This window comes from Sminthopsis crassicaudata, chromosome 2 (assembly GCF_048593235.1).
Source record: "Sminthopsis crassicaudata isolate SCR6 chromosome 2, ASM4859323v1, whole genome shotgun sequence".
Classification (NCBI taxonomy): domain Eukaryota; kingdom Metazoa; phylum Chordata; class Mammalia; order Dasyuromorphia; family Dasyuridae; genus Sminthopsis; species Sminthopsis crassicaudata.
Genome location: NC_133618.1, coordinates 498167125 through 498181012, shown reverse-complemented (window position 1 = coordinate 498181012; position 13888 = coordinate 498167125). Strand labels below are relative to the sequence as shown.

The window sequence follows — 13888 nt, the reverse complement described above, 5'->3', positions numbered from 1 at the left end:
TCCTCCCTTCTCCTCCCCCACCTCCAGCTTCTGGTAGGCCGGTCTTTTCACCGGCCAGACCTTGGAGATAAACAATGGCCTTGGCCTTTGATCTCATCAGCCACTGTCCAGGACAAGACACCAGGAGGCATCTGGCTGGATGGGCTAGATATCTAGTGAAGGGAGCTGTCCAGGGGTGGGGAGGGGGAAGGTGGCCTTGTCAGGCCTGGGTGAAGGGAGCTGTCCAGGGGTGAAGCCTCAGTCCCTGGGGACTGGGGAGAACAAAGAGGCCATCAGACACGAATGGTATCAAACCCACTATCTGTGCTAAGGAAGGAGACACAGTTTGGAAAATCCATAAGCAATTGGATATTTTTTTAAATAGCAAATACTATTCACTGAATATGAATTACATTAAGTGATTTTTCCACTTAGTCAGGCTAAGACTGTTCATTAAAACAAGTTTGCATTCACTGAGGGGAGAGTCCTGGAGGCCAGGGCAAGCTAGCCTGGGAAGAAAATGTGCCACAGATGGGCCTCTTATTGATAAATTAAAATTCCAATACCAGTTGGTCTCACTCCCAAATAGCTCTGGGTGGAGAGGACCACAGAGTTCCAGGTGAGCTGTTAACAGCTCTGACAGTCTGCTTCCTTCTCTGGGGTTTGGTCCAGACCCTCTTCCAACGCTTCATGAAGCTTTCCCTAACTTCAACCTGAATCAATGTCTCATTCTTTTAAACCTTTAATATTTGTAGGCTTTGGACTCCTCATTTTGGTCCTTATCATCAGATAATCTCTAGGGCCCTTTCTTAACCATCCTAAGCATTTGTTTGAGTCTTGTGTCTCTAACTGAATGTTAAACTCCAAGAGGGTAGAAGCTACTTTGCATTGATCACAGTACCAGATTAGCTATACAATACAATAAGTTTAATAAATTATGTTGAATAAATGAAGGGACAAGCAAGGATCCCTTTCTAAAGGGTGCTTTGAGATTCTGAAGAGAAAGGCATCAGATCACTTCTCAAAGGGTACTTACTGACTGTCCCTCTGATCCACCGATCACCAGCCCTTACCTCCAGTACCTCCAGTACCTCCAGTAGTGATGCGAGAAAGTGGGGCACCCAGGGATTTCCCTTTTAGGGGACTGACGCCTCTCTGGAGCTGATTGACAGAACCAGATGTTTCCTGCCAGATGTGTTGGCTCTGTCACTAGAGGCTGGAGAAAACTGAAGAGGAGAGGTGGGATTGGAGAGGGGGAGGAGAGTAAAGGAGTTCTGTCAGGCCCTGACAGCCCCCCAGTCCCAAGCCCAGACTCTAAACAGCACTTCCTCTCTCCCTTTGGCTGGTAGCCGCCCCACAGCCCCTCCTCTAAGGAAACTCATTTCCTGCCTCCCTGGGTCACTCCCCGGGCTGGGCTGTTCGGGAGCAGCTCACTCCACTGAGTGCCCAGCCTCTGGTCAGCTACCCTTGAGGCCAGAGCACTCTCTCTCTCTCTTTCTCTCTCTCTCTCAGCCTCCCCTCACAACCCCACCGACATCACCCTTTTCTGTCCCCCCTGACATCATCCCATTCTCCCTGCTTCTTCCTCTATCTTCTCCCCCCCACACTTCCCCCACCCTTGAGAAGGCTGGAGCAGGGAAGCTGCCGGACCCCTTGCCTCTGCCCCTTTGGTCACGAGGACAAGCCACGCCATCCAGCGAGGCCCCCGGCCACTGTGCCCCTGGACACTGGATAAGATCCCAAAGACAGGCAGACAGAGGGACGGCATGGAGGGAGCCTTCTACATCACGATGTTCCTGGCTGCGTGTGCCTTCGGCTTGGCAAGTAGGTATTTCCCGGTCCCCAGGACTCGTCCAGGACCCCCTCTCACTCACCTTCTCCAATGAAAGACTTCTCTCTGCCTTAGGGAGTCCTTCTGCCTTTGTTAACTGATGGTGTTGGGGCCCCTCTTCCCCAAGTTCTTGGGTTAGAGTTAGTTTGGCAGGTCTTCTTGCCCTGGGTCCCAGCCAACCTCCATCTTCACTTCCCTTCTGGTCCCCAGGCTCTTAGAACACAGTCAGAGAAGGATGAGTAGAAACCACGATCTGTGAACCCCGGTCTACCTCTTCTCACTCCATCCACCCCATCTGGGAATCTACCCGCCAAACTTACTTTGCTTCTGAGATAAGGGGGAGCTCCAGTAGCAGCCTAGTAGAAGGCTGAGATGGTTTTCATCCTAGCTCTACCAACAAACTTGGGCAAGGAACTTCATCTACCTGGGATTCAGTTTATTTTGTAAAATGAGAATTTTGGATTCCATAATTTCTATGGCTCCTTCCAGATCTGAGGAGTCATGAGTCTGTAAACAGTTTCCAGTTGATTCTTCTGACCAGCTGATATCTGGCTCTGCCTCTCTTTAGGAGCTTGGTAGGAAAAAAAACTGAGACTAATTTTTGATTTCATGAAACTTTTCCCTCATCTCATTCTTCTCTCCCCCCCCCTCCCACCCCGTAAAGATATTCAGGAACAGCTCAGAGGCAAAGATGTATTCGGCTGCTAGTCGTTCCTAGGACTTAGATGCTGGAGCTCCACTCCTGAGGGTGGGAGAGGAGACCAGAGTCTGAGGCCTTTGCCTCTAAGAGGAGGGATGCCCTTTAATCCACATCCTCCACAGTGAGTGCCTCTAGCTACAGAGCTAGGGATGGCTGAGCCTCTCTTCATATGGAAAACTCCAGTACAATATCTTACTTCATGCACAAGCTGGGAAAGCTGAGCTGGGGAGGCTGGGGTGAGGAAAAGAAGGAAGAGCCGGGAGCTCCTTCAGGATGGGGTTAAAGGTTGAGACTGAAGGCAGCTTGGCAGCTTCACAGTGTAACAGACACAGGACTGCAAATCAGGAGACCTGATCCTGGTTCTGATCCTGTGTCTCACAATGGCGTGATATGTGCCAAGTAATTCTACTTCCCTGAGCCTCAGTTTCCATATCTACAAAATGAGAAAGTTGGACTAGCAGGGGTCTTACATCCCAAAGCCCCTCACAGGTATACGCTGTGTCCTAAGGCCCTTTCCAGCTCGGACATCCCATGTTCTAAGGCCGTGTCCAGCCCTGACATTCTATAATTCAGTGAAGTCACCCTTTGGACCACTTGAGATGGTGTCTTCTATTTCCTAGATTCTCCTTGAGACACTCCAGAAATTGCTGAAAGGATAGGAGAACTAGGAGAACCCTGAAAGGACATTATTGGAGCCTGCCAAGCTCCCCAGCCTCCCGCTGGACAGAGGAAACCGATACCCTTCCACAAATTGTCGCGTATCGCTCCCTGTGCTATCTCATTCTCCCCTCTCACTCTCTCCCCTTAAGGAACTTTTTATTGATTCAGATCCTGGACATCCCTGGGCCCTGGGTTCAGGGGACTGTGGACTGAGCTCCAGCCTCCCACTCCAGTGGAGGTAGGTGTTGGAGGTAGGGAGAGTTTGCTCCAAGAGGCCCAAGGAGAGGATGGCAAGAACGCTGAATTCTGTCATTAGAGGAAAGAAAGAAAATCAGTAGAGTTCATCCAGAAGGGAGGAGATAGCATGGCCTGCGGGGTTCTCTTTCCTGGGTCTGGCCCCTAATCTCCTGGGAGATGCTGTAGAATCACAGACTGGGTTCACAGGGATATTATGGATCATCTGGCCTTAGAGTCCAATAGCCACCAACTGTGTAAAATTGGACAAGTCCTGTAAAGCTCTCCTTTCCTCATGTATACAATGAGATAATTTTTGGAGAGCTTTTCAAAGTGCTTTGTAAACTTTAATGCATTTTATAAAAGTGAGTTTTCCTCCTCTTCTTCCCAATATTTTTATATATAACATCCTCATTTTAGAGACGACAAATCAGAGACCTATATAGGGTCAGTAGCTTGCCAAAAGTCCCATAGCAAGTCAGTAGCAGAGCTGATCACAGCCACCCAACTCCTGCACTGGGCCTTTTCCTACTCCCTCCAGCTACTTCATTTTGCTGCAAATCTTTGGCCCACTTTTTTTCCAGGTATATAAATTGTACAAATTGTGCTCTTCGGGACAGTTTCTAGTTTGTGTCTTATCAGAAGGGAAGTGGATTTTTGTACATGGCTGCCCTGCTGCTGGCCTGTGTTGGGAGAATGGGGGATGAGCCCTACAGTCCTACATAGGGGCTGCATTCAGGGCCAGGGGTCCTGCCCCGTTTTCCCGGAGCAGCTGATTCCTTTTTTTTTTTTTTTTTAATAGTTTTTATTTACCAGATATTTGCATGGGCAATTTTACAATGTTGACAATTGCCAAACCTTTCCTTCCAATTTTTCCCCTCCTTCCCCCCAACCCAGATGGCAGGTCGACCAATACATGTTAAATATGTTAGGGTATAAATTAAATACAATATATGCATATATGACCAAACAGTTGTTTTGCTGAAGAATTGGACTTTGAAATAGTGTACAATTAGCCTGTGAAGGAAATCCAAAATGCAGGCAGACAAAAATAGAGGGATTGGGAATTCTATGTAGTGGTTCATAGTCATTTCCCAGAGTTCTTTCCCTGGGTGTAGCTGGTTCAGTTCATTACTGCTCTATTGGAACTGATTTGGTTCATCTCATTATTGAAGAGAGCCACGTCCATCAGAATTGATCATCATATAATATTGTTGTTGAAGTATATAATGATCTCCTGGTCCGGAGCAGCTGATTCTTACTTCAGAGAGTCCATGATTCAGCCTTGTCCAAGGGCTTGAGTTTGAATCTTCCTTCTGCTGCTTTCTGTCTTCATGATTATGTCTTGGAGTCTCAGTTTCCTCCATCTATAAAATGAAGGGCTTGGACAGAGTCAGGGTCTCTGTCAGCTCTATGATATCTTCCTCACATACGTGTCAGCCTCTGGAAAGGCTTAGGGAAAGAAGATTGCATAGGTGTCTTGGGAGAATGTGGAGATGATAATTTTTCACCTTTATATGATGTTCAGAGATTTACATACATGACATTTCCAGTATGGCATAGTGCATCAAGAGCTGGCTCCTGGGTCAGAAAAACTAGGTTCCGGTTTTCCCTCTGATACTGACTGTGTGACCCTGGATCATTCTCTCAGTGCCCAGGCAATTTCCCAAGACTGTAAGTGGTCTCAGGGTGGCTGATCTGCATTGTGACGGGATTTCCTCACTGGGAGTTCCCTACATTAGTAAAATTACCCACCTGGACCATAAAAAACCCTTAGAGAGTTAAAGAACACTTCCCTCCCCAAACCAGATAATACAAGTATTCCAGATAGGAACTAGATTTGTCATTTCATTTTTAGAGGGAATTATATTTGTATGTAGTATTTCATGTTTCTGTATCCACCATAGATGTATAATTATCAATAAAAATCAGTATCTCCCCGGCTCTAGAGCAGACATATTATTGCCCCTTAACCTCACACTGCCTACAATACTGCAGCAAACCAGTGTAGAATGTAACTGGGAAATATTTAACAGAATACAACATAATAAAGACGGGCATATTTTAAAACTAAGTCAGTATCCAGCCAGGAAGGGATCTTTGTGTTTAGATTAATGGCCTGTTTCTTTTGGAGTTTGACACTACTAGTCTTAGCTAGTAGTTTAAAAGATTAAATGACAGGGTCACACAGTCAGTGTGTTCAAAGTGTTCAAAATCTGGAGGATTTGAATAGAGATCTCTGTGGCTTGGAGGCCAGCTCTCTGTTATCTAAGGCAGGGGTGGAGAACTTCCTGCTCATAGGCCTTATTAGGCCCATGAAATCTTTTGCATAACCAACCACAGGCGAGGATGAGCTGAAAGTTTGGTACAACCAAGTCTCACTGCTGGAGTTCTATAAATTGATAGTTTTGAGGGCTTTTTTTTGGTTTGTTTTTATTTTTTAATACACATTTCTTTATGAATTATATTGGGAGAGAAAAATCAGAACAAAAAAACTATGGGAGAGAAAAAAACAACAGAAAAAAACAATTGAACATAGTATGTGTTGATTTACATTCAATCTCCATAGTTCTTTTTCTGGATGCAGGTGATGTCTTCTATCCAATTTAAGCTGATAGTTTTGTCTGGCCTTCGAATGGAATTATAAATATTTAAATGGTCCTTCAAAGAAAAAAGATTTCCCACCCCTGATCTGTGATACTGTCTTGCAATACTTTTATTGCCATCTTACATATAAGGAAACTGAGATTGAGAGGTTAGTTACTTGCTAATGACAGTAAACATGTTTACAGACCCAGCACTGTGACCTGGGATTTCAGGTGATCAGATTGGGATAGCCGGAATTAATTTAAAAAGAAATCAGAGGGAGTCAAGATCTTTGGCCTTTAGCTCAATTCCTTGCCCCTATCCTATCTCTCATCTAGAATGAGAATTGACAGCAGGGAAGGACATCAAGGTCAAATTTCTCCAGAAGACGGGCTCTTAACTTTTTTGGTGACATAGATTCTGCTTGGACAATTCAGTGTCTCATCTTCAGAAAGATAAATCTCTGGGCCTAGGAGAACTCTGAGTTCAGTCCAGCCACAGTGTGTAACTTTGGGCAAAGCAATCAAATCTCTATTTGCCTCAGTTTCTTCATCTGTATAAGACTGCACCTTTTTCCCAGGGTTGTTGTGCAGATCAAATGAGATAAAAATTGTAAAGGATTCAGTACAGTGCCTGACCAAAGTAAGTCCTCTGTAAATGTCAACTGTTACTTTTTTGTGTGAGTTCTTTCTCAGAATGATGTTTTAAAAAGAATCATAATTGAAAAACTGCTAAACTTCAAGTAGAAAAAGTTTTTCTTATGCAAGTTTATAGATCCCTTTGAAATCTAATAACTGTTGCTTGAGAGGATAACAAGGCATCCTTGAAAAAAATCTAAAATACTTTTTTAAAAATTTCTAACAGCATTTTATTTTTTCAAATATATGTAAAATAGTTTTCAATATTAATTTTTATAGACTTTGTATTCCAAATTTTTCTCCCTTCTTTCCTTACCTCCTCCCCAAGACAGCAATCTGATTTGGCTAAACATGTGCAATTCTTTTAAACATATTTCTGGTTTTGTTGTGCATATTGTGCAAGAAAAATCAAGAATCTGAAATATTTTTTTGTTGGAAGTAGGAAATGGGGAGAAATCAATGTCCTGAGCCTCTGTCCCTAGACATTCTTCCAAGTGGCTTAAATTCTTAGGGATCTAGGGAGATAGTTTCATTCTAGTCTTGTTCCAAAGGGAAGATCAGAAAAGTTCTAGGATATTCTCTACACTTCGCCTGCCTTTTTCTTATAATTTTTGTCTCCTTCCCACTGAAGAAGGGAGTCTGAAGCCATCTAATCTAATCTCCATATTTTATGGGTGAGGAAGTAGACAGCAAATCAAATGGCTTTCTTAAGATCAGATATTATATCAGATAATATAATTAAGTGGCAGAGAGAACATTTGAATTCATCTTCCTAGGCCAAATCCTTGTGTTCTTTCACTTTAACCACCTTTTCCCATCCCTCTGCTCTCTCCAGTCCAAGATCCCTATCTTAGGAGGATAGAATTTGGAAATAGAAGGGATATTGGGAGTCATTCTGTCCCTTGTTCTCGTTTCATGAGTACAAGATGGGAGTAGCAAGGGTAGACAGCATTTTGTTCACAAAAGATAAGATAGTCTTAGTTGATTACAAGCTTGATAACAGTTATTTTTTTCTTTTTTAGTTTTTCAGTTTTTTTTATAATTCAGTTTTATTTTATAATTATAACTTTTTATTGACAGTACATATGCGTGAGTAATTTTTTACAACATTATCCCTTGCACTCACTTCTATTCCAAATTTTCCCCTCCTTCCCTCCACCCCCTTCCCTAGATGATAGGCAGTCCCATACATGTTAAATATGTTATAGTATGTCCTAGATACAATATATGTGTGTAGAACTGAATTTCTTATTGCACAGAAAGAATTGGATTCAGAAGGTAAAAATAACCTGGAAAGAAAAACAAAAATGCTCACAGTTTACACTCATTTCCCAGTGTTCCTTCTCTGGGTGTAGCTGATTCTATCCATCATTGATCAATTGGAACTGAATTAGATCTTCTCTTTGTCAAAGATTTGATAACAGTTATAAGTTAATCATGTGATATGTTGATTAAAAATGCCCAAAAACCCAAGAAAAATGACAGTACTACTGTGTTCCCTCAGGTCAGAACATAGCAGAACAGGTGTGGAACCACATTCCAGAGGGACACTGACAATCTGAAGGAGGACATGAATTGGCTCCCCATTCATTACATTTAAGGTTCAGTTGAAAGAAGTTGGCATGTTTTGCCTAGAAAAGGCTTAGGGGGCACATGAGAGGCAAACTGAAATATCTCAAGGGTCATAATGTAGAAGATGGATCTTATTTCCTTGACCCCAAAAGTCAGAGCCAGAAGCAATAAGTAGAAGTTACAGGGAAGTAGATTTTTCTCTATGTGTGGCAAAAATTTCTGGCTGTTATCCACAAGTAGAGTGGAATTCCTTGGAAGGTATATATTGATATATTTAATGACTAAATGATACTTGTTTGGGACATCATAGTTAAGACTTCTGGTCAGATGTGGTTTGGACTAGATGACCTCTGGGGTCCCTCCAGCCCTGAAATACAACTTAGGAAACTAAGGCCTAGTTAGGTGAATCAATTTGTCCAAAGTGACATGGAGTGGCGAGTAGCAGAGCTGGGATTCAAGCCCCATTCCTCTGATTCCAAATCCAGTGTGCTTCCACTTCTCCCACATTGTCCCCTTCTAATCTGACCTCTCCATCAGTAGATCAGTCAGTATCACAGAATGTGTATTTTCTGCGGATTGAGAATGTTAGAGCGGAGTAGAAATTTAATTGGAAATGATTGAGTCCAGTTTGATTTTGTGCAGAGGCGAAAGCTCCAGTCCAGAGAGGAGATGACTTAGGTCACACAATTATCAATAGAAGCGGACTGGAACCTGTGTCTTCTTCATTAGATGTGAGCCTCTGCTGCTTTTTGCTTTATTTCTCCATTTTTTCTCCCTGGGAAACATTACTTTAAGGAGAGTTTAGGCTGCTTCAAATATTGGTGGATCTCAAAGCATCATTAACACCTCTGTCTCCAGTCACCCCACTGGCTGGCTGGCTCCTTTCCACAGAAGTCTCCTCCCTCAGACCTTTCGTGCTTCCCTGGTGCCTGCCTAATTGTGATTAAGCTTTGTTTTGATACCGTCCCCCCTGGCTGGCCCCACTGGCCGTGGGGAGACAGGATGGGGCGTCATACTCCCTTCTGTCTCCCCATTCTCGTCTGTGGCGGGGAGGAGGAGGGTGAGGGTGAGGGGGAGAGAGCAAGCGTTCGAAAAAGCCCCAAAGGACCAAAATAAACGTGCGCTTATCTGATCTTCCAGCTGGCTCCGCTATCTGATCGTTACATAATGCAGTCCAGCTGGGCCTCTACTTGTTGATAGAATAAGGAGGGATGAGAAGAAAGAGAAAAATGTTTGGTTCTTTGTTTTCTTCATATCCTTCTATCATACCCTAAATCATCACCTTCATTCTTGGAAAGAAGATGTCAGTCAATTGTCCTGTGATTGTCGTACCAAATGGCCCTCCTTGGGTCGGGCTCCTCTGCTCGTTTTGTCTTCCCCTATTAGAATGCGAGCCTCCTGATGACAGGAATTGCCTTGTCTTTTTGCACCTAGATACACTTAGTACAGGGCCCGGCACAAATTCTTTTTTGCTCATTCATTCATGACATGTTTCGGTTTACAGAACCTTGGGCACTGTAGAGTTGGAAGGCTCCTAAAGGATGACTGTAGAGGCCAGAAATCTCTTGAGTTTCCTGTGTCAGGTTAAATTGTATGAACCTTGGGCAATGACCTGTAGGCACCAGGGCGGTGTCCGATGACCCTGTCCCCAGATAGTCCCCTTTTGACCAGTGACACTCAAGATGGTGGCTGTGCTGTTGGTACTGAGCTGGCGAAGAGATGAAACTTTCTCGAGAGGGCCGACATTTAGACTCTCCTATATCTAAGGGTTTATATTCCCTGGTACGGAGAAAAAAGTGAAAGAAAGCCCAGGGGTCAGTAAAAGGTTCCTCTGCCCCTCTCCCCCACCCTCCTTCAATCAGGCCTGCTTCTGCTCCCCACCAGAACCCATCTTTGATCTCGAAGAAAACAGGAAGTGAGCAGGACAAGATGGAGACACAAACTTCCAAACAGTCTCCCCTTCTCCATCCTCCTCCTCCGGCCCTGCACATTCCTCAGGACGAGGTGTAGGGGGCCTGCTTCCTCTCCCCTTCCAGGCCTGGCAGAGTAAATTTCCATTCTCTTCCCTCCCAGCTCCCAGCTTCCTGTCGGCCTCCGTGAGGGGAGGCCCAGAATGTAGTCTGGTCATCCTCCTGTTTCCCTTGTTCCCGCCGTCATAAGGTCATAGACATGTCCCCCCTCATTTTTCAGAGACCCCGAGAAGAAAAGTAAATCTGTCCAAGGTCATGGAAGGAATTAGCAGAACTGGGACTAGAGCTCCCCTGCTCTGAATCTATGACTCTTCTCCTGGACCTTTTAAGTAGGAAAGGCCCTTAGCGGTCATCTGTTTCAGCTCTCTCACTCTACAGATGGCGTAACAGGAGGTGAAGAAGGATTTTCCCAAAGTCTCCAGCTAGGAAGTGGTAGGACCAAGACCAGCGGCCTCAACTGCTGGCTCTTAGCCCAGGGATCTTTTTAATTTAGTGCATCACAGTACCTTTAAATGACCAAGCTAAACGCTGCTCCCATCATTCCCTCAGACTGATATGTTCTCTGATTTAAATAGTCAAAAAACAAGTGTGGGATTAGCCATCTTGGGTGCCCATCCCTGTGCCCAGCTCTCCAAGGGAAACAGGAGAAGAGGGCTCAGTGTCTCCCTGCTGGCATTGGTCACAAAACACACACACCATCCTCTCTCTGCATTTTCCCTATTCACTGTCAATCTATTAATCAAATAATAAACATTAATCAAGCAGGAATGTAAACAAAAACAAAACAGTCTGCCCTCAAGGAGTTTATGTTCTTTTCTTTCAGCCCAGCTGACTTGTAGGGAGAAGAGATGCCCTAAACACCAATCCTGTGTGACTGCCTCAGTTTCCCTCATTTGTAAAACACAGACTTCACAGTTATACAATCTAAAGCACGCTAGGCTAGCACCCCACCACCGTTCTCCTTTTTCTAGACAAGGCAACATGTTTGGGGGCTGGGGGTGGATACTTATTTGCCATTCTGAGGGGAGCATATATATCCATCCAGCCTGGCATCTGGCTTACGCATGGGCAGGGCCGCTAGGGCAGGGCCTGGAATTGTAACTCCCCAATGAGAGCAGAGCTCTACGGGAATGGCCCACTAGGGCCCAGGGAGGGGCCAAGTTACTATCTCTCCAAGGAGCCATCTCTCCACCTTTGATTTCTACTGAAGTCTGGGGCACTTGACAAGCCCCCATTGGAGAGACTCTCCTCAACACTGCCAGGCCCCTCGTGAACTATCCCCACTCCTTAGTGATGGCAGAGAACTGCCTCTGCAATGGCTCATCCTGGTCACCAAGGATTTGTTCTGTGCAGCAGGCACAGAGGGTGTGCTGGGAGGCCCCAGTGTGTCAAAGGGAGCCCAGGGAACGTGGGATTTAGCCCTTCATTTTCAATATGAGCCACTGGAGGCTACTGGAGTTGGGCCTTGTTGGAAGCTAGCTAGAAGTGGCAGAGTTAGAGTGGCACTATCAGTCTCTGTCACCAAACCCAGGCCAACACAACCATCAGATTGGGTCTATAAGGGGATGGATTTCTTTCTCCCTCACATTTAGTTTTCTAGTTTGCTTTCTCTCTCTCTCTCTCTCTCTCTCTCTCTCTCTCTCTCTCTCTCTCTCTCTCTCTCTCTCTCTCTCTCTCTCTCTCTCTCTCTCTCTCTCCCCCTCCCTTTCTCTTTCTCTCTCTCTTTCTTCCTTCCTTCCTTCTTCTACCCCTCCCCCTCTCTCTTTCTTTATTTCCCCCAGCACTTTTTAACACTTAGTTTGGAATCTAGTTAAAGAACATATGACATAAGCAATGTTTCTTGGAAAGGACAAACTTGGAACTTAGTACTCGCCTAAGAAATCTTGGATGAGACTTGTGAGAAATGGAGCCCTAGTATAATCTCAAAGGTTATGTGATCAACCAATCTAGGAAAATGGATCAAATTCCAATCTTCCTTTGATAGCCAATCATCGGTTTCATCCCATTCACATTCCCTGACTGCCACTTCCCTCTTCTATACAAACTCCCAACTTTCTCCTTCTGAACTAGGCACTGGTTCCTGAGGATAGTCATGTCCTAACTGCTACTTTTGCATCTACAGCAGCTGCTGTTCAAGTGCTTTTGTGAAACCTCCTCAGCATACCCATCTCTTTATCCGCCCCCCCCCCACATCCCCTTCATTTTTGTGGCAAAAGGCCTGAGAAAGTCACACAAGATAAGCAAATGTTGTTGTTGAGTCATGTCCAACTCTTGTGACTCCAATGATTTAGCTCTTTTCAGCAATACAGTGATCTAAAACAATGATCATCACATTGATCAAAAACACAACATTGCTGATGCTATGGACAGAGTTGTCCTGGTCTTGCTCATTTAACTTTGCATTGGTTCATGTAAGACTTTCCAGGGGTTTTTCTGAATTCTACTTGCTCATAATTTTCTTAGAACACAATAATATTTCATCACAATCATATACCATCATTTTATTTAGCCATTCTCCGATTGATGGGCACATCCCCTCAATTTCCAATTCTTTACCACCACAAAAAAGAGTTGCTGTAGATATTTTTGTATATGTGAGTCTTTTCCCCTTTTTTAAGATCTCTTTAGGATACAGTAATGGTACTGTTGAATCAGAATATGTGGTTTGATTGCTTTTTAATATTGATTTTTAAAATTTGGTTTCTTATTTAATTTTTGTCATTTCACTTCAAGGGCCTAGCACAGTGCTGAACACATAGTAGACAGCACCAAAAGTATAACATCTTTATCTGCCTTAATTTTCTTATCTGTAAAATGGAGATAGTAATGGCACCTACTTATCAATGTTGCTGTGAGAATCAAATGAGGCCATATTTGGAAAGTGATATGCAGACAAATGCTAGCAATTTAATAAATATTTATTGAATTGGATTAAAAAAATTTAGTTCCAAATTTTCTTCCTCCCCTTCTTTCTCCCTAAGATGATAAGCAATTTGATATGTTATGTATGTGTAACTATATTTCTATATTAGTTAGAGAACAGGCATTTATTAAGCATTTATGTCATGTGTAGTGCATTACAAATATTATTTCATTTGATTTCCTCTTAATCTCACAACTACCCTGTGTAGGAAATGGTATTATGATCCTCAGTTAAGAAAGCTGAGGCAGATAGTGGTTAAGTGACTTTTCTTGGATCACACAACTAGCAATCCTGGGAGGCAAGGTGAATTCAGGTAGATTTCCTGACTCCAGGCCCAGTACAATATCAAATGCCTCACTCAGCAGGCGCAAATTGTGCACTGAAGTCATGTAATGAAGCTATTCCTAATCTCTTGCATTTGCTATAGAAATACTATGATGAGGGAATGGAAGCTTAGAAAATACCGTCATATACAACTTCTTATGTACTGACCCTTATAATTTTCTTAATAGGAAGGGAAGAGATTTTAATTTCATTTTACAGAGGTGAAAAATTGACCTCAGTATGATAGAGTGATTTGCCCATGAGACAAAAAGCAGGACTGTTGGCAATTTGTTTCAAATGTTAATGTTGGGGAAGGTAGTCTTGGATACAAATGTCCCTGACTCCATAGGTACCTAGAGGAAAAATAGATTAGGGGGAAAGGTCAAAGGAGTAGTGTTGAGGCTAGAGGAAGGGAAGAAGAGACAGATTATAGGTCAAGAGCTGGAAGGGATCAGCTAAATCAATTGAGGT

At 43.8% G+C, this 13888-nt stretch overlaps 1 protein-coding gene across 1 annotated transcript in view; it reads left to right on the top strand.

Annotated features, from left to right (window-relative positions):
* The first annotated feature begins 1275 nt into the window (after positions 1–1275).
* Positions 1276–13888, top strand: part of ENG (endoglin) — a 36841-nt gene continuing 24228 nt past the window's right edge. The window contains exon 1 of the mRNA XM_074293718.1: positions 1276–1803. Within this exon, the coding sequence (XP_074149819.1) occupies positions 1746–1803 (58 nt within the window). The 5' untranslated portion in view covers positions 1276–1745. The remainder of the gene's footprint in view (positions 1804–13888) is intronic.